The sequence below is a fragment of the Schistocerca nitens genome, chromosome 4 (genome assembly GCF_023898315.1).
Source record: "Schistocerca nitens isolate TAMUIC-IGC-003100 chromosome 4, iqSchNite1.1, whole genome shotgun sequence".
Lineage (NCBI taxonomy): Eukaryota > Metazoa > Arthropoda > Insecta > Orthoptera > Acrididae > Schistocerca > Schistocerca nitens.
This window is the reverse complement of record NC_064617.1, coordinates 710,260,453-710,280,328: the sequence shown is the minus strand read 5'-3', so window position 1 is coordinate 710,280,328 and position 19,876 is coordinate 710,260,453. Positions and strand designations below refer to the sequence as shown.

The 19,876-nt window shown below is 40.3% G+C and overlaps 1 protein-coding gene across 1 annotated transcript in view; it reads right to left on the bottom strand.

Moving 5' to 3' along the window:
- Positions 1-19,876, bottom strand: part of LOC126252744 (attractin) — a 272,729-nt gene that overhangs the window by 13,913 nt on the left and 238,940 nt on the right. The window contains exons 20-21 of the mRNA XM_049953646.1: positions 13,877-13,955; positions 13,661-13,786 (exon numbers count right to left, since the gene is read on the bottom strand). Coding sequence (XP_049809603.1) covers positions 13,661-13,786; positions 13,877-13,955 — 205 coding nt within the window. The remainder of the gene's footprint in view (positions 1-13,660; positions 13,787-13,876; positions 13,956-19,876) is intronic.

Here is a 19,876-nt window from a genome sequence, read left to right as displayed (position 1 = left end):
TCATAAACATTCTGTGAAGTGTTAATTTACGTGCAGTGATATAGATATTCTTTGACTTAGCTTTAGTTAGTTATTCCGTGCTGTTCATGTCTACACAATTCATTCATGTGTGTAGTGTTCAGTTATTCCTAAATGTATGTGGGAATAAAGGAATTGTTTTCTCCACCACCCACATTTGGTGACACCTGGCGAACTACGTAACATCCGCGTCGGCTTCAGCGTTTAACGAAGTTCCGCAACGTTCACGTTTGTAACTTCCGCGCCAGCTGCATCGCGCTCATTTCAGCACGATAATGACCGATTCGCCAGTCTCAATTCAACCTGAAGCCAGCAGTGCAATTAACAGGGTGACAATAAAACCTCCACCATTCTGGTTACATAATCCTCTATTGTGGTTTGCCCAGTTAGAAAGCCAGTTCGTCCTCGCACAAATATCGGAGGACGAAACAAAGTACAGCTATGTGGTTGCAGCACTTACAGAAGATCTAGCAGCAGAAGTACAAGATATCCTAGCCGCACCACCGGATACCGATCGTTATGCATCCATTAAAAACGCATTAATAACGCGTTTGTCACAATGAGAGGCAAAACGGCTAGAGAAGCTACTGCGCACTGAAGAACTCGGAGATCGCACTCCATCACAACTCTTAGGACGTTTGCGCACACTGGCAAGTAACACTGTAACTGATGATGTGCTACGAAATATATGGTTGTCTCAGTTGCCGTCAGATACTCAAAAAATTCTCACGGTATGTGCAGGCAATTTAAACACACTGGCACAAACGGCCGACAGGTTAATTGAAATGTATCCCACATCAAGTGCCTCAACATTAATGCCACAACAAGAAAATTCGCTCACAGTGACGTTACTCTCCCTACAATCACAACTGGCAGAGTTGACCGCACAGGTAGCTGCATTACAAACAACGCACAACCGCCAACGGCCACGCCGCCGAAGGTCACGAAGTCGCAATCGATCACCATCACTACAGAACTTATGCTGGTACCACAAGACATTTGGTAATGATGCACGAAACTGTACGCCACCTTGCAAGTGGAAACATGAGGTAGACACCGTAGCAGCGATAACTTCCAGTGCAAACACTCGCCGACTTTTTGTGACAGACCGCAAAACAAAACTACAGTTTCTCGTCGATACAGGCGCAGAAGTGTCCCTATATCCAGCAAACCGCCTATCACGCCGGAGCTGCGACGACTGTTATCTATACGCAGCCAATGACTCAAAAATTAGAACATACAGTCAAGTAACATTATTCCTTAATTTGGGGCTACGCTGTGTGTTTGAATGGAAATTTACAGTGGCACATATATCACAGCCTATTATCGGAGCAGATTTTTTGTCCTTCTACGACTTACTGCCAGATCTGCGACATCAGCGACTAATAGATTTGACTACTAGTCTGCATACAACAGGAAAAGTCAGTTGTATCACACCACTAGAGGTATGCACAGTCACAGGCGACACACCATATATACGATTACTGAAAGGATACCCCGAGATCACACAGCAATCGCCTACTCTCCCATCAGTCAAGCATACAACCATCCACCACATTTTGACCAACCCAGGGCCGCCAACTCACGCTCGGCCTAGACGTTTAACGGACGAAAAGCTAAAAGTGGTAAAGCAGGAATTTCGCAGCATGCTGTCACAAGGTATCTGCAGAGTTTCTAGTAGCAGTTGGGCATCCCCAATTCACATCGTGCCTAAAAAGAAGAATGGATGGCGCCCCTGCGGTGACTATCGCCAACTCAATGCAAGGACCATTCCAGACCGGTACCCAGTTCCACATATAGAAGACTTTTCTGCAAATGTTCACGGTAAGACTATTTTTTCTACCATTTATCTAGTTCGAGCTTACTATCAGATCCCTGTAGCTGCAGAAGACATTCCTAAAACAGTGGTAACAACACCATTTGGTCTATTTGAATTCACCCGAATGCCATTCAGACTATGTAATGCCGCCCAAACCTTCCAACGTTTTATGGATGAGGTTACAAGAGATTTAGATTTTTGCTATGTGTATATAGATGATTTATTGGTGATGTCTGCATCGGAAGAGGAGCACTTACAGCATTTGGCACAAGTGTTTGGCCGCCTACGCACACATGGACTAGTAATTAATCCTGCCAAGTGTGTTTTTGGTGAAAAAGAGGTCCACTTTCTAGGATATTTGGTGAATGCACAGGGCATTCGACCGCCACACAGTAAAGTAGAGGCCATAAAAAAATACCCCCGCACTGTCACAGTCAGAGAATTACGACAATTCATTGGAGTAGTGAATTTTTACCAACGCTTCATTCGCAATCATGAACTGATAACTGCACCATAGAATGAACTACTTAAAGGAGCACCTAAACCTAACCACAGTGTGCATTGGACTATTGAGGCGGACACCGCGTTTCACGCTATAAAAAAAGCTATAGCAGAGGCCGCGCAATTAGCACACCTGGTCGCGCATGCTCCACTCGCTCTCATGGTTGATGCTTCGTCCACTGCCATTGGTGCCGTACTTCAGCAACAAATTGATCAGTTATGGCAGCCCATTGCATTTTATAGTCATAAATTGTCATCATCTCAGCAACGTTGGGCAACATATGACCGTGAGCTGTATGCCGCTTATGCAGCAGTAAAAAAATTCAGACGCGCATTAGAAGGGCGACAGTTCACGATTTACACAGATCATAAACTGCTTACCTATGCCTTTAAGGTAAAGCCAGAGAAAGCATCGCCCAGGCAGCTGCGACTCTTAGATTATGTCAGCCAGTTCACGACCAGCATTGTGTATGTGGAAGGGAAGCTAAATGTTCCAGCTGATGCACTTTCTCACTTAGAAGCAGTGTCCACAGTAGCAGATGACATCACACAGGTGGAAGCAGCGACAAAGGCCATTGATTACAATGCCTTCACGCATGTGCAACAATGTAATAGTGAGTTGCGTGATCTATTGCAACAAGAGAAAGGATTGAAGCTACAGCCCGTCACATTTCCTGAAGCAAGCATTGAGTTGTACTGTGACGTAGCAAGAGGAAAGATACGTCCAATTGTGCCACGGCAATTCAGAACACAGGCAATTGCATCAATGCACAATCTGTCACACCCAGGAGTAAGAGCCACACTCAGATTGGTCAAACAAAAATTCGTACGGCCATGTATGCGCACAGACTGTAAAGCATTTGTGAAGCAATGCTTGGCGTGCCAGAGGAATAAAATCACACAGCACGTCAGGGCACCATTAGGCACATTTCTTCCACCAAATCAGCGTTTTGATCATGTGCATGTTGACATCATCGGCCCACTCTCGGCATCGGAAGGCTACAGTTATTGCCTCACGGTGATTGACAGATTTACTAGGTGGCCTGAGGCATTTCCAATGAAGGACATCACTGCAGAAACTATAGCTCAAACATTTTTTCGTGGTTGGATTGCCCGGTTTGGAGTTCCACTGAGAATTACAACTGATCAAGGACGAGAATTTGAAGCCTACGTTTTCAAAGCATTGGCTACGTTATTAGGTACGAAACGCATATGCACCAAGGCATACCACCCCGCATCAAATGGCATGGTTGAGCATCTTCATCGACAGTTAAAGGCAGCACTGAGATGTCACGCAACACCGAATTGGACAGACACACACCTATCATACTTTTGGGTCTACGAACGTCATTCAAAAGTGATCTGAAAGCAACAGTAGCAGAACTGGTGTATGGACAAACATTATGCCTTCCTGGAGAATTTCTGCACAGCATGGCAGATGATACAATCATAGCCTCAGAATTCGCCACAAGATTAAGAGAGCATATATGTCAATGGAGACCAACAACGCCTAGAAACCAGCTTGGAAGACACTCATTCCTTTTTGTGGAGCTAGACAAGTGCACGCATGTATTCTTACGCAGTGATACTGTGCGTAAGCCACTGCAGCCACCATATGACGGACCATATCTGATAGTCAGTAGGGATACCAATACTTTTCGCATAATGATTAACAGTACACCCACCACAGTTGCAGTGGACCGTATCAAGCCTGCATTTCTGGACGCAAGAGACACCACAGCTACCACTGAACACAAACCAGAGAAGACAGGAGACGCTACAAGATGTGTTCCTGTACCCCATCAACACCACAACGCTCAGCGAACACCAGTCACTGCAACACCAAGACCGACGTCGAGGACTACTACACAACTCCCTGACACAACCACTGACACACGTGATGCACCGCCCGGTTTAAAAAAAAAAAGTAGTTACAAGAGCTGGACAGCATGTGAAATTTAATCTGCGGTATCGTTAGCATTAAAGGGGGGAGTCATGTAGTGACCTATTTCTGACAATCGATCCCTACAAGTGTACAGTACTTCATAAACATTCTGTGAAGTGTTAATTTACGTGCAGTGATATAGATATTCTTTGACTTAGCTTTAGTTAGTTATTCCGTGCTGTTCATGTCTACACAATTCATTCAAGTGTATAGTGTTCAGTTATTGCTAAATGTATGTGGGAATAAAGGAATTGTTTTCTCCACCACCCACAAGTCATTCTACTTGAACATAATACGTGTTCCAAAATTCTACAACTGATAGACGTTAGAGATATAGGTCTATAGTTCTGCACATCTGTTCGACGTTCCTTCTTGAAAACGGGGATGACCTGTGCCCTTTTCCAATCCTTTGGAACGCTACGCTCTTCTGGAGACCTACGGTACACCGCTGCAAGAAGGGGGGCAAGTTCCTTCGCGTACTCTGTGTAAAATCGAACTGGTATCCCATCAGGTGCAGTGGCCTTCCCTCTTTTGAGCGATTTTAATAGTTTCTCTATCCCTCTGTCGTCTATTTCGATATCTACCATTTTGTCATCTGTGCGACAATCTAGAGAAGGAACTACAGTGCAGTCTTCCTCTGTGAAACAGCTTTGGAAAAAGACATTTAGTATTTCGGCCTTTAGTCCGTCATCCTCTGTTTCAGTACCATTTTGGTCACAGAGTGTCTGGACATTTTGTTTTGATCCACCTACCGCTTTGACAAAACACCAAAATTTCTTAGGATTTTCTGCCAAGTCAGTACATAGAACTTTACTTTCGAATTCATTGAACGCCTCTCGCACCTCCTCACACTACATTTTGCTTTGCGTAATTTTTGTTTGTCTACAAGGCTTTGGCTATGTTTATGTTAGCTGTGATCTGAACCCCTTGCCTCATGAATCACAGCTGTGTGGGATACTCAAGTGCAAGACCTGCCCAATCTACCCATCCAGCACTTCCTATTCCATTCCTGCCATAGGCTTATCACAGGCCAGGCCAGTTGTTAAAAGCAGTGACATCATATATCACCTCTGCTGCAATCATTGTACAGCTCTATATATTGGTAGGACTACTAACCAACTGGCCACCACTAAACTGTCATCAGGGCCCAGGAAATGACCGGGGGGGTGGGGGTCTCTGCAGACACCATGAGACTCTGGCATAAAATGGGGGTGATACGTGATTACAAGAACTCAGCAAGAGAGTTCTCACAGCCTCTGTCACCTCAATTCTCCAACTTCCTACCTACACGTGGTGCCCCTGTTAAGCCGAGCAACTCAGTGGAACGTTGGGTAACCAACCCCAGCGGGAAACTGAGTCGGTGAGCAGATAGGAGTTGGAGGACAGTGGAAGGCAACAGGAAACCACCACTGAACTGTCCCAATAAAACCCCATAGCTTCGCTCAGCTCAAAATGTTCCGGAGTTTCAAGTTCCCTGATCGGATCTCCGGGGGGAACCAGGTTGAGAGGAGCTTCATGAAGAGTAAGATGGTGCAAAGAGAAGCACTGCAGAGGAACATGGAATGTAAGATCCATGTATCAAGGAAAACTAGACATAGTGAAAAGAGAAATGGAGAAAATCAGCATCGACATATTGGGAATAAGTGAAATGAGGTGGACTGGCATGGGAGAATTTGCTTCGGATGGCCATATGGTGTATTATTCTGGGCACGATAACAATAGAAGTAATGGAGTAGCCTTCATAGTTAGTGATAAAGTGAGAAAAGCTGTAATGGGATGCAAATATAAAAATGATAGAATGATGTCCACCAGACTTCAAGGTCAGCCCCTCAACATCACAGTAATTCAAGTTTATGCGCTAACAACCGATGCTGAAAAGTAAATTATTGACCAGTTCTATGGAGATTTACAAGAATTACTACTGTCAACACCAAAAAAGTATATTGTCTTCATAGTTGGAGATTGGAATGCAAAAGTGGGAAATCATGCTGCAGAAGGTATAACAGGGAAATATGGTCTTGGTACAACAAACGAAGCAGGACAGAGACTCCTAGAATTCTGCCAAGAAAATTCATTGATAATTACTAATACACTGTTTCAACTACCAAAACGACGCCTATATACCTGGACTTCGCCAGATGGCCAACACCGGAACCAAATTGATTACATACTTTGTAATGAGAGGTGGAAGAGTGCGGTTGTCAGCTACAACCAGACCTGGGGCTGACTGCGGATCAGATCATGAGCTCCTGATTGCAAAATTTCGGCTGAAACTTCAGAATGTAGCAAAAAGTATCCCAACTTGCAGATACGACCTTAACTCTATGCCCTCCGACTACACTGTAGAGGTGCAAAACAGATTTAATGTATTAGAACTGGAGGACAAAAGCTCACAAGAGATGTGGACAGAAGTAGCTAATACTGTCAAGGAGGCCGCAGAGAAACACATTCCCAAGAAAAGGAACAGCAAGAAGGCTAGATGGCTATCAGTTGAGGCACTGCAAGTTGCAGAAGAACGAAGGAAAGCAAAAATCAAGGGAGATAGATCAGCTATGTTTGAATTAAATAAAGATTTTCAGAAATTAGCTAGAAGAGAGAAAAATATATTCTTTTATTAACAGTGCAAGGAAGCTGAAGATAGTAACGGAATGGGGAAGACAAGAGATATTTATAAGAAAATTAGAGAAATTAAAGGAAAATTCCAGGCAAAAATTGGAATGATAAAAGATAGAAACAGGAAAGATCTGAGTGAAGCAGAGGATGTTAAGGAAAGATGTAGAAGACCTATAAAAGAAATAATTGCGTAAGGACAGGGCTCCTACTGCTGACGTTAATGTTGATTTAGAACTAGAGCCAGATATTTTGGAGAGCGAAATCCAGTGGGCCCTTGAAAATATGTCTGATAACAAAACTAGTGGACTTGATGAAATACCAGCAGAATTGTTTAAAGTCACTGGAAAGGATGTAGTGAAAGTGCTGCACTCAATATGTCAAAAAATATGGATCATGCAGCAGTGGACAAAGAAGAGAAGTTCTAAAGAATGCTCAGATTACCGAACAATCGCACTTATCTCACATGCTAGTAAAGTCATGTTGAAAATCTTACAAAATAGACTTCACCAATATCTAGATTGAGAGCTACCACAAGAACACGCTGGATTTAGGAAAGGAAGAGGAACTAGAGATCAAATTGCTAACATTCGGTGGATTATGAAAAAAGCAAGAGAATTCCAGAGAGATGTGTACCTCTGCTTTATTGACTATGCCAAAGCCTTTGACTGCGTCGATCACAACAAATTATGGAACATACTGAAAAACATGGGTGTACCAGATCACCTCATTCATCTGATATTGAGTTTATACCTTGACCAAAAAGCCACGGTGAGAACTATGCATGGACCAACGAAATGGATAAAGATTCAGAAAGGGGTCCGACAAGGCTGCATACTGTCACCGTACTTATCCAATCTGTATGCAGAACATGTTAAGGCCGGTTCCCACTAGAGCGCGGCAGCGCGTCGTGCGGCAACGGCAGCGGCAAGCGTTTTCCACTTTGACGCGGCGGCTCACGGAACTGGCGTTCCCATCTGGAAGCGGCAGACGCTAGCGGTAGCCAATGGCGGACAGCCACTGAGGAATGGGGCGGGACCCACTGAAATGCCCGGTGCGTTTGATTAACTATATCTTACGCCTGCATGAAGGAAAGACGAAGCTGGGCGAAGACATACCAATTTTTCATTTTCTGTACAATGTACTCTTTCACATATTTCATTATTCATGTTTTCTCATTTCACCATAAACATTTCATGACTACCGTTCATGATTGTTCACTATCTCCTAAGACATTGAAACAATGTACGACATAAGAGATTATTCAGATAGTTAAGCGAGACAAAAATTTAAAACGTGATACGGTAGCAGGTACAGGAAAACAGTAAGAACACTTGGGCTTGGGGGAAGGGATGAAAGTGGAAGCCACCTGATAGAATGTCGCACAGAGTATAATGTAATCATCACCAGCACCTTGCTTAAGAATCATGAAAGAATAATACATATTTGGAACAAAGTTTTCGAAACCAGATTTTAAATTATAAGACATTTCCCGGTGCAGACGCAAACCTACAATAATTTATTGGTTACGAGCTGCAGATTACAACTAAAGAGACAGTAAACGGTAGCAAATTAAGGAAATGGAACTTGAATAAGTCAAGACCCACAGTTTTTCGATAATCTTAAAGTTAGCGTAATGCAACGAGTGACTGAAAGAGAGGACGGAATCCGCTAGAATACGAATGGATATCTTTGAGAGAAGAAGTGGTGAATGCAGCAGAGTACGTGAATGGGAAGAAGGTACAGTAGAAATCGTTAGATAAAACGTGATATATTAAATTTGACAAGAGGGAAAAGTATAAAAATGCACCAAATGAAGTAGGCTATGGGAAATAGAAATGTCTAAACTGAGGTTGACAGAAAGTCCAAAACTGCAACGTGATTTTGCACTTGGAAAACATAGGGGAATGAAAATGAGAAAGAACAAAGAAAACTTTGCTCAAAGGAGAAGCAACTGTAAAGAACCCATTTGGCAAGCCAGAACTAAGCAAATAAGAGAAGGCTAGAAAGTGGAAGGAATATGTAGAGAGGAGAGGGGGAAGGGTTGTACAAACTAACATAAGCACAATGTTAGATTCCTGTGAGATGTATAAACACCCAAGGCAATACTGAACCTACCACTTAGCTAAGTAGACACACTGAAGAACTGCGAAACTGTGTTTATAGCATTTGCATGTTTGGAGAAAGGTTTTGACAGTCTTAATTAAAACATTATTTGAAGCTCTGGAGACGTCATCGATAAAACACAGGGCCACAAGATTATCTACAACTTGTACAGAAACCAAACTGCATTTCTAAGACTTCAATGACTTGAAAGGGAAGCAGTAATTGAGAAGGCAGAAGTAGAGAGGATATAAAATGAAGACTGTGAATAGCAAGAAAAGCGTTCTGAAAAAGAAAATTTGTTCACATCGAATATAAAATCCAATGATTGGGTACTATTTTACAAAGGTATGGACGCTTTCAAAATGTGGTGATCAATAAGAATGCTGAAGATTAGATATGAGGATCGTGTAACTAAAGAAGAGGTATGGAATTAAATAGAGGAGGAAGAGGAAATTACGGCACAACTTTGACTACGCAGGAAATTACGGCACAACTTTGACTACAAGAGGGGTAAGTTGACAAGACATATTATGAGGCATCAAAGAGTGAGGACAAAGGGGTTGGGTGATAGTATTCTGATAATAATCATCTGTTGAAATGCTATTCTACTATTTTATCTATTAATGTAAGCAGTGAATTTACTCTCCCATGCACTCCTCCACAAAACATTTAAACAAAAACTGAAATCAGCTGAACACCAAATCTTTCAACCACTGTCTGACAACTATTGCATTCACTTTCAACTTTCTATAACTATCACTGGATAGCCACACACATATACAGATATAAGGAGAACAGAAATAAACAAACATCAGTTTTTAACACACAATTCTTTAGGTCGGCAACATGTACATAAACAAACAGGAAGGGACATGAGGTGAACACACTGTAGTTACGACTTCAAATCAGTGTTTTCGGTAAAATGTCTACAGCTAGTGACAGAAGAAAAAAGAGCAAACATGAAAATGTGCTTATGTTCCATAATCTAAGTTTTAGTTCAACCTCCAGCATGTGACCAGGTGAGGCAAACGCAGATGTCTGCCAAAACCTCGATTCACGTAATCAGTTATTCACGTAAAAAAAGATGTGAACTGTTTTATAATCTGCAAGTATCACATATCAAAACAAAACTGAATCATTCTAGATTCCACCGAAGATGCCTTAAAGTAAAAGGCGAAACACGTCTTGAACCAATAAAGTATACTGGATAAAGAAAAAAAAGTTTGTTACTTACCAAAGGAAATAATCAATAGCTGTAGATACTTAGCAAACTACATCTTATGACATACCAGAAATTAGTTTCAGTTTAACTTCTCATTCCACATGCTATTAAATGCCGTTTAAAAAAATTCATCTATCCCTCCTGAAAAACTGTAGTTGCTTTCCTATCTCGGTCAATAAATAGGTTTTGCATATTTATCATGCGACGAAAAAATGAGTTTTTATAAGTTATCGTTTGCAAACAAACATTTAGATTTCTTGAACCGTTTACGAAATTTGCGGTTGATACAACCAAATGGTTTACGATGAGCAGGACAAAGTATCGGTCGCGTCGGGAGCGACCCGCACGCGGTCACCGCACAGCCCGTCTGCCGACATATCATTCAATATCTCGAGAATGGTGATAGCTATCGTTCTGCTCTCAGCTTTAAAAACAATTTTGATATGTTGACTAAATTTCATACGCAATAATGTATTACCTAAAATGAACTGTACGTAAAGTCCACACAATGCGTTTTTACCTCTGCACACTCATTAAAATTTTGTGTAAAGGTTTGCGTAAATGCGATACAGCAAGTAACCACGACGAATAACGAAAAGAAATTTGGTCCTTTATCGAGAGAAGATATCAGGCTGTAATATACCCAAGAATCAAATTTTTCTACCGAATAGTTTCCTTGGAATCGGATGATAAGTATTTCATAGCTGCCGCCGCGTCCGTGCCTGCGGTTCGGCGAACATTCGTGTGGCCCGGTGTTCCGCCCCTGACGTCACGCTCAGCACGTTCTGTGATTGGCGGCGCGGAGCTGGAGCGCGGCAGCAGAAGCGGTTTGACATGGTCAAACCACGACGCAGAGCTCGCCGCGCCGCGGACGGCATTTCCATGGCAACCACGCCGCTACCGCGCGGCAGCCTAGTGGGAACCGGCTTTTAAGAGGAATGCGAGGCAAGATGAAGGAGAAACAGGAATTATAATATCTGGAATAAATGTAAACAACCACAGGTATGCAGATGATACGATCCTGTTGGCGGAAAGTAAAGAAGAATTGAGAACACTCTTGCTGAAGGTGAAAGATGAAAGTGAAAAGGCCGGTCTTAGGCTGAATGTGAAGAAAGCGAAAATTATGGCAACTACACCTACCAATTCGTGGGATATAGCAGGAGAAACCATGGAGGTAGTGACCAAATTCAGTTATCTCGGTTCCCAGATCTCTGCTGATGGTGACTGCAGCCATGAAATCCGGAGATGCCTGTTGCTCGGCAGACAGGCGATGTCAAACCTTGACAAGGTTATAAGGTCCAGGGATATAACACTAGCAACAAAGATCCGTATTGTGAGGGCTATGGTCTTTCCAGTTGTGATGTATGGATGTGAGACCTGGACTGTTAGAAAGGCTGAATGGCGAAGAATTGACTCCTCCGAATTGTGGTGTTGGAGGAAACTTCTTAGAGTTCCATGAACTGCAAAGTGAATCAACAAATCAATATTGGAGCAAATAAAACCAGATTTCTCCCTGGAAGGTATAATGTTAAAACAAAAGCTGACCTACTTTGGACACACAATGCGAAGGCATGCCTCGCTGGAAAAAACATTAATGCTGGGGAAGATTGAAGGAACTAGAAGAGGACGTCAGAGGATGAGATGGATAGATGGCATCACAGAAGAAATGTGTTCCAACCTGGAAGGTCTATGGGAGAAAGTGCAACACAGGAAAAAGTGGCGTGATTTGGTTCATGGGGTCACGAAGAGTCGGAACTGACTAAATGAATAGAGAGAGAGAGAGAGAGAGAGAGAGAGAGAGAGAGAAACTGTTGTCAAGAGCCAAACTGACCCCCTCTGACACAACATGCAGCTGAACCAAACACACTTGATTTCAATGGCTGCTTCACAATCCCAGTTACTGGATCCTACCCTTCATCAGCAGATTTTTTTGAACTGCACAGACAGGAATTACTGTTACAACACATTCTCCACTCCCGAAATTACCCTAGCCTCATCTACAGTAACTTACTGTCCCCACACCATCCACCCAACAGTTTCCATCCCGACTGTCCTACCCCTTCCTCCCTATTCATGTGCCCTCATGCTCATTGTGTGCTGCCCTCTGCCAATGCACCTGTCCTCCTTTTCCCTTCCCTTCTCTCCTCCCACCTTCAACCCCTCCCCAAACCTCCCTGACTCACAGCCTCCCAATGCTGCGCCTGGCAGTCTTCGCGAATGCATACAGTCCCTATAAGCTCTGTCGGATTGGTTGATTTGGGGGAGGGAACCAAACAGCAAGGTCATCAGTCCCATCGGATTAGGGAAGGATGGGAGAGGAAGTTGGCTGTGCCCTTTCAAACTAACCATTCTGACATTTGCCTGGAGCAATTTAGGGAAATCAAACTGGAGGAGGGTAGCATGTGACCGTGATGGATGGCGGAAGCTCGTTGGGAAGGCCAAGGTTCATCCTGGCCTGTAGTGCCACAGAAGAAGAAGAAGAAGAAGATGATGATTTAGGGAAATCACAGAAAACCTAAATCAGGATGGCCAGACTTGGGTTTGAACCATAATCCTCCCAAAAGTGAGTCCAGTGTGCTCTGTCAGAACACACTCTTCTCTCCCCATACATGTACCATGCTATCCCTTACCCTTCACTGCCCCCTCCAGACTGCTGCTTTTATTTGATGTGACAGTTGCATTCCAGTCTGAGGTGCCAGAGATGATGGTGGTCATGTGTGCATGAGGTGTGCTTGTTTGTGTGAATGAATGTGTGTAATATTTATTATTAACTGATGGCTTTTGAAATGAAGACTACTGATATTTTCTCCATTTTTTCAAAGAGGATTTTGTTGTGTGTATGTGCTGGTATATCCGTAATTATCTCTTTCTCAGATAAATTTTATTTATTTTCTCACAACTAGATTGAAGACTGAAGTCATATTATCAACTGCATATGTTTGCGCAACTCAGATGCGAAATGAAGAGTATACAGAGATGTATTGCTGCAATTCACAAAACCACTGAAGAGTTGTATTGGAAGTTTTTTTTTAAAAAAAAGTTATATACAAGCTGTCATTTAAAGTAAAGTATCATTTCCATGTACATATGTTTCACAACATATTTTATTTATCAAATGGGATGCACCTTATTGGTTTAGTTCTGTTAATCCATTAGCATTATCATCACATTATTCTTTACACTACCTTCCCCTTGGCAAGCAGAGGTGTTAAGAACAATTTTCATAGTTCCTCCTCTCTCTTATCCAGTTACAAAGTTTTGTTTATGTTCAGTGGTCTATAAACAAAAGTGAGAATGACCCTTGCTGCTGAAATTCACAAATTGAATTTACAAAAATTTACTATAATAAACTAAAAAGACTTCTACATTCTTTACATAATTATCTGCAGATTTCAGTGCGACAATATTTTCAAAAAAATTTAAATATATTCCATCATACCTTTTTCTTTTTCCTAAGTGTGGATATTGACTCTGAGGAATCTTCCAACTTCTCCCGTTGTTCTATCTCAACTAGTACTTGGGAGAAAGGACGGCTTGCCATTTGTTCCATCTCCACAAACAATCTCTGTCAGAGAAAGAGAAAAATGTTTGATATGCAATAAGAATGTTCCAACTTACAATTTTACTATTACCACAGCATTATTGTTTTCCATACCTGTCTTCTTCTGTACATATCATACTTCTGCTTGATCTTCCAGAGAATAGCAGCTACAAGAAGTAAGAGTAAAAAACACCTGGAAATAAAATATAAAATTGTGTCAAGTGAGAAAAACAATATTTCAACTCAGATGCGGGCAACTCACAGCACCTCTTAATTTACACTGTACACAATTTTCTTACTGTTTACTTGCTTCTTTGTTTGAACTTCTCCCTATTTTAATTTCCTTCTTGGGTCTAGTACCAGAGCTGAACAGAAGCCAATGTAGTGCTCAAAATAAAGAATAAGCTTTATTCTTATATTCATAGATTAGTTGTTACATATCTAACAAACTAGCTGGGCAAAAATGTCTTCAAAAGTCTTCCTGTACCTTAGTAAATGTTAAACACACAGTAACATAATATTGCACAAACAAACTAAGTGCACTCTCAAAGCACTAGCCAAAGAGGTTATGAAGTCAAGATATGGAATTCCAGAATGAAACTTTCATTCGAAGTTGAAGGTGTCCTTCAATTTTAACTTCTAAAACAGATTAAAAAAGTGTGTCACTTTGGAGCTCAAATCTGCTGTCTTTCATCATTGAGTGAAGCTCTTATTGACTGAGCTATCCATATGTGACTTATGACCTGGACCCAAGCTTCAACCAATGCATTCCTCTGCTGCTTACCAAACTCCATGAACAAACTATTTTAAGTGAGTAATATTTCCTGGTTAAATGATCCAATTATCATTCTGTCTCCAAGTCAATTAGCAAATAATTAAATAACACCAGAGAAGGAAAGTTGCTACTCACCATATAGCAGAGATGCTGAGTCGCGATAGGCACAACAAAAAGATTCACACAATTATAGCTTTCGGCCATTAAGGCCTTTGTCAGCAGTAGACACACACACATGCTCACGCAAATGCAACTTGCACACACATCTGCAGTCTCAGAGAACTGAAACCACACTGTGAGCAGCAGCACCAGTGCATGATGGGAGTGGCGACTGGGTGGAAGTAAGGAGAAGGCTGGGGTGGGGAGGGGGAGGGATAGTATGGTGGGAGTGGTGGACAGTGAAGTGTTGCAGTTTAAATGGAGGACAGGAGAGAAGGTGCAGAGGGGGTCTACTGCTGACAAAGGCCTTAATGGCCGAAATCTATAATTATGTGAAGGAGGAGGAGGAGGAGATTAGTGTTTAACGTCCCGTCGACAACGAGGTCATTAGAGACGGAGCGCAAGCTCGGGTTAGGGAAGGATGCGGAAGGAAATCAGCCGTGCCCTTTCAAAGGAACCATCCCGGCATTTGCCTGAAAGGATTTAGGGAAATCACGGAAAACCTAAATCAGGATGGCCGGAGACGGGATTGAACCGTCGTCCTCCCGAATGCGAGTCCAATGTGCTAACCACTGCGCCACCTTGCTCGGTGAATCTATTGTGCCTATCACGACTCAGCATCTCCGCTATATGGTGAGTACCAACTTTCCTTCTCTGGTATTCTAACATTCCATCCTGGATTTTTCATTGTTTGAAATAATTAAATAAAATATTTGATCTTTATATGGATTACAACTAGCTGCTATTTTATCATTCATTTCTTTGTAATATAGTATATGAAAGTTAATTCAATGTGAAGATAAGCCTTGTGTACTCAAACTTCAAAATAAGAAATCCTGACACTAATATTACAAAAGTTTAGGTGCGTAGAATTTTGAAAGTAATTGTATATAATTCTTGCTAACAGTTCTGATCTATTTTCTTTTACTTTTGAAGAGAAAAATTATATTTTCAAATTCACATGTGTACTGGCAAAAAGACAAGATTTGTCTACAAAATGCAGAGAAACTTCTGTAGTTTATTCCACCAAATGAACTTTTTAATACTAAACCAAAATATTGACTTTTATTGCTATTTTAGCTCCAATGGAAGTCAAACTGCTCCTTTTATAAGTTTTTGGCACATTATTTTCCTCATCATCTATAGGACGAGCAAATATGAAGGATCAGAAAACCCTTGATTCTTTAAAGGATCGAACTCCTATGCATAAAAGCTTCTAAAGTCTGATTACTTCCCAAATGAGTTAATGAGTAAAATATTTGACTTTAAGCATGTAAGTGAGAAAAGTTTAAAATTATGCTTAAAGTTTGTTGGAAGTTGTGAACTGCTATCATTATCAAATACTATATGAATACAGTCCACGTACTCTGCACTTCTTTTTAAGCAAAAACCAGGTTTTTCAAGAATCTCCATGTTTATAACACCACATCTCCTAAACTGTGTGTCATATAATGCTGTAATTTTGCAGGTACATTCACTTCCATGTTTATAACACCACATCTCCCGAACTGTGTGTCATATAATGCTGTAATTTTGCAGGTACATTCAGTGCTGTATTTGGATAACTGAGAAAAAGTTTTGTGAAGATTTGAAACTCTGTATAAAGTTTGTTGGAAGACATTAAGTGCTCTCATTCCCAAATACCAGATGAATATAGTATGGGTATTTGCACACAGTCAGTTACATTGCCTTAAGACAAACATATTGTTTCTAATTGTATTACTTGTCTTATTGTGTCAAACTTTTAATATAAGATAAAAACTCTTATTGAGTATGTTTGTTTGTGTGGCCATCTTCTGCAGCAGCTGTTAACATCTGTTATTGTAGGTTATCTGTCTTGAGCTGACTGCAATGTAATTAAAAAGAATTACACCAGACGCGTTTCGCTTTATTTACAAAGCATCTCCTGTAGCGGTCTGTAAATTGGATGCATATGTTTGTGCATTTATTTTTTGATTCTTTGAGGTTAAAACAGCATTTTCTTTATGAAGTTAGTCTGTAAACTACTTACAGTGTTCCTTTACACAGTCTGAACCACCACCTCTTGCTAGCAGTGGTTGATGTCGACAAGCTTCATTTCACATCTGCTGTTTTTGGCATTTTGTTTTATTTTCTGCACTGCACTATTTATTACTGACTTTCTTAACTGTTTTTCATTCATCACTACTACAGTGTTTATGCCTATTTGTTTGTTTTCGTTCATGTTGTGAGTGTTGCCAACCTATGAAACGATTTGGTGTGTGTGTTTATTTCTGTATCACAAATCAGGAATATACCAACTGAAATGCAATACTTGTGATGGAAGATACATACGTCAAACCAGGAGGACATTTGACACCAGATACAAAGAACATGTAAGAGCGTGGAAGCACAGCACAAATGATTCAACTTTTGCAGAACACCTACACCAACACCAACATAAAATTACAACCAGATACACAGACATGGAAATCATAAGGATAAATAACAACAAAAAACACCACCTCACCTCACCTCACACACACACACACACACACACACACACACACACACACACACACACACACACACACACACACACATAAAATCATTTCAAAATCATTTCATAGGTTGGCAACACTCACAACATGAACGAAAACAAACAAATAGGCATAAACACCGTAGTAGTGATGAACGAAAAACAGTTAAAGTCCATTATAAACAGTGCAGTACAGGAAAATGCCAAAATTGCAGATGTGAAATGAAGCCTGTCGACATCGACCACTGCTAGCAAGAGGGAAAGGTGCAGGTAATGTAAAGAAACACCATAAGTAGCTTATAGCTTACACACAAACTTCATAAAGAAAACAGTTTTTAACCTAAAAGAATCAAAAACTAAATGTACAAACGTACGTATCCAATTAACACAATGCCACAGAAGATGCTTTGTAAATAAAGTGAAACACGTCTGATGTAATTCTTTTTAATTACATTGAAGTCAGCTGAAGACATAACCTATAATAACATATCTTATTGAGTACATTACGATATTGTATTTTTAAATTCGGTCAATAATCATACAACATACTGAAAATCAAGTTATTGTTGTCACTGGAAACTGTTAGGTAGGCAACCTGTACGTGGTACTGTGTCCCGGGGTGTACTATAGTAGTATCAATGTGAAGTCTTTGTGAACCAGCAAACTTCATGCCAAACTGTTCTATTAAAGCCACCAACTCATCGCTGTATTAATTATACAGAATAGTTTTGAACCCCTCGAGCAACAAAATGAAAACAATTTTAAGTTTTTACATGTCTTTTCAAGAACTGTAGCTTTTTACAAATTGCCTTGGCTTCTCTGAAGAGTTCACGAACAAATTCACCTTTGCATTGCAGTTTAAGAGTAAATTTGTTTGAAATTTCTGCTGGCTTCTATAGGGAATGTTGAACAATACTTCCACTCATAATCTTGTACCTGACTAATTGTTTCCTCTTTTGTCCATAAATTCTACATTTTATTTTCTTCCATCAATAAACTGTTTCAGTGTTTTACCTTTAATCAACTACCCATTTCAAACACTCATTCCAGTGGCAGCGTTTACATGCAATTTCCAAAACATTTTTGAATTTAATCAATTTTGTATGAAACATTTTTGGATGAACATGGTATGAAAACACATTAAAATTTCAAAGATTCATCTCTAGTTCTATTGCCTCCTTTTCACGAATGACTGCAATCAATCTCTTCCAATCACAACTGAGGTGCAGTGTCAGGACATACTCCAGATAATAAACTCCATTTAAAGCTTACAACATCTGAAAAATGTATTGCCTGTTTAAAACATACATTCACCAGTAGTTTGTCCATTTACTGACAAAATCAACTATAGTCCTCCTGCAATATTTAAGTCTGCAGCAATTCTTCAAATAAACATAGGTACTTGTGCAGTACCAATGCCTCAGCACTGTGATCCAAATAGACTATAAATTGTTCCAATCTAGAAATTTACTACTTATTATTCAGAGTATTATCCAAGTAACTGTTTACAGGACATTATATATGTGCAACATGTGGGAAATTCTTTTACTGAGTTTTTCTGTTCCAAATAGCTGCTTAACAACTTTTTTTAATCACTAAATTGACATTGAGAATGATGTGATATCTTCATGCTTCAGTAAGTTATCCTTCAAATATTGCATCTCATCTCTCTTTAGTCTTCCAATTTTTTGTAAGCCAAAAATATTTAACTGTTTCTTAAAAATGCATTTGTTGATGATAGATATGGAATTATTGCCTAACCTTTGCTGATGTATTTGTAAATCTTACCCAGCAATCATAAGAGCAAGGATACATTTTTAACAAAATAATATTTTTTTCTGTTCAGATATCTTAAAATTGGAGAGTCTTTGCATCTGCCTTTGCCTTTTTTCCTCTTTTGTGCCATACATACTGGCATGGGGTAAAACTGGATAAGTGATAACTAAAAGTGTCATATAAAATTAACTCTTACTATAAAGATGCTAAAAAGAATGTAATATCAATGCAGGCACTGAACTGTGGAACTCAGAAATGCAACTAGTGAAACAAAATATCGTAACAATACAACAGGTTTATAATCACTGTTACTTAAAGTGAATAACAAACTGTGGTAGGAGAAAATGTGGAGAGTTTTCCACAGTCCAAATACAGGTGACTTAATGCTAACTGGTAGAACTAATTATGTTTTTTATAATCACAAACTAAATAAACTATGTGGCCTTTAAGAGAGAGAGAGAGAGAGAGAGAGAGAGAGAGGGGCTTTGGATCAAGTCCTGATGTGCACACTGACAGTGCTGTCAATAATTGCAATCCAATATTTTCTTCTGGGAGTTGTCAACAGTACACATATTTTTCACAAAATTCATACATTACATATTATGGAAATGGAAACTTAGGAATGCAGCTATTGACACAGTCATTGACAAACATACATCAATCAGGTTCAAGTTGGAAAATAACATTACATGGTATTATAAACTGACAAAAAGAGCAGCATACATATAGCTGATGTATAAATAGGTCAACAGCAACTGTTATTCATTTTGTGACATAATGTGCAATTGGCGAAACATATTTATGAATCACAGGTTCATAGAATGACATACCATGCTCTGTGCTGGTATAATGAATATTAAATACTGTGCACTTACATTTAATTTTTGGCAAAACTAAGAAATTTTGA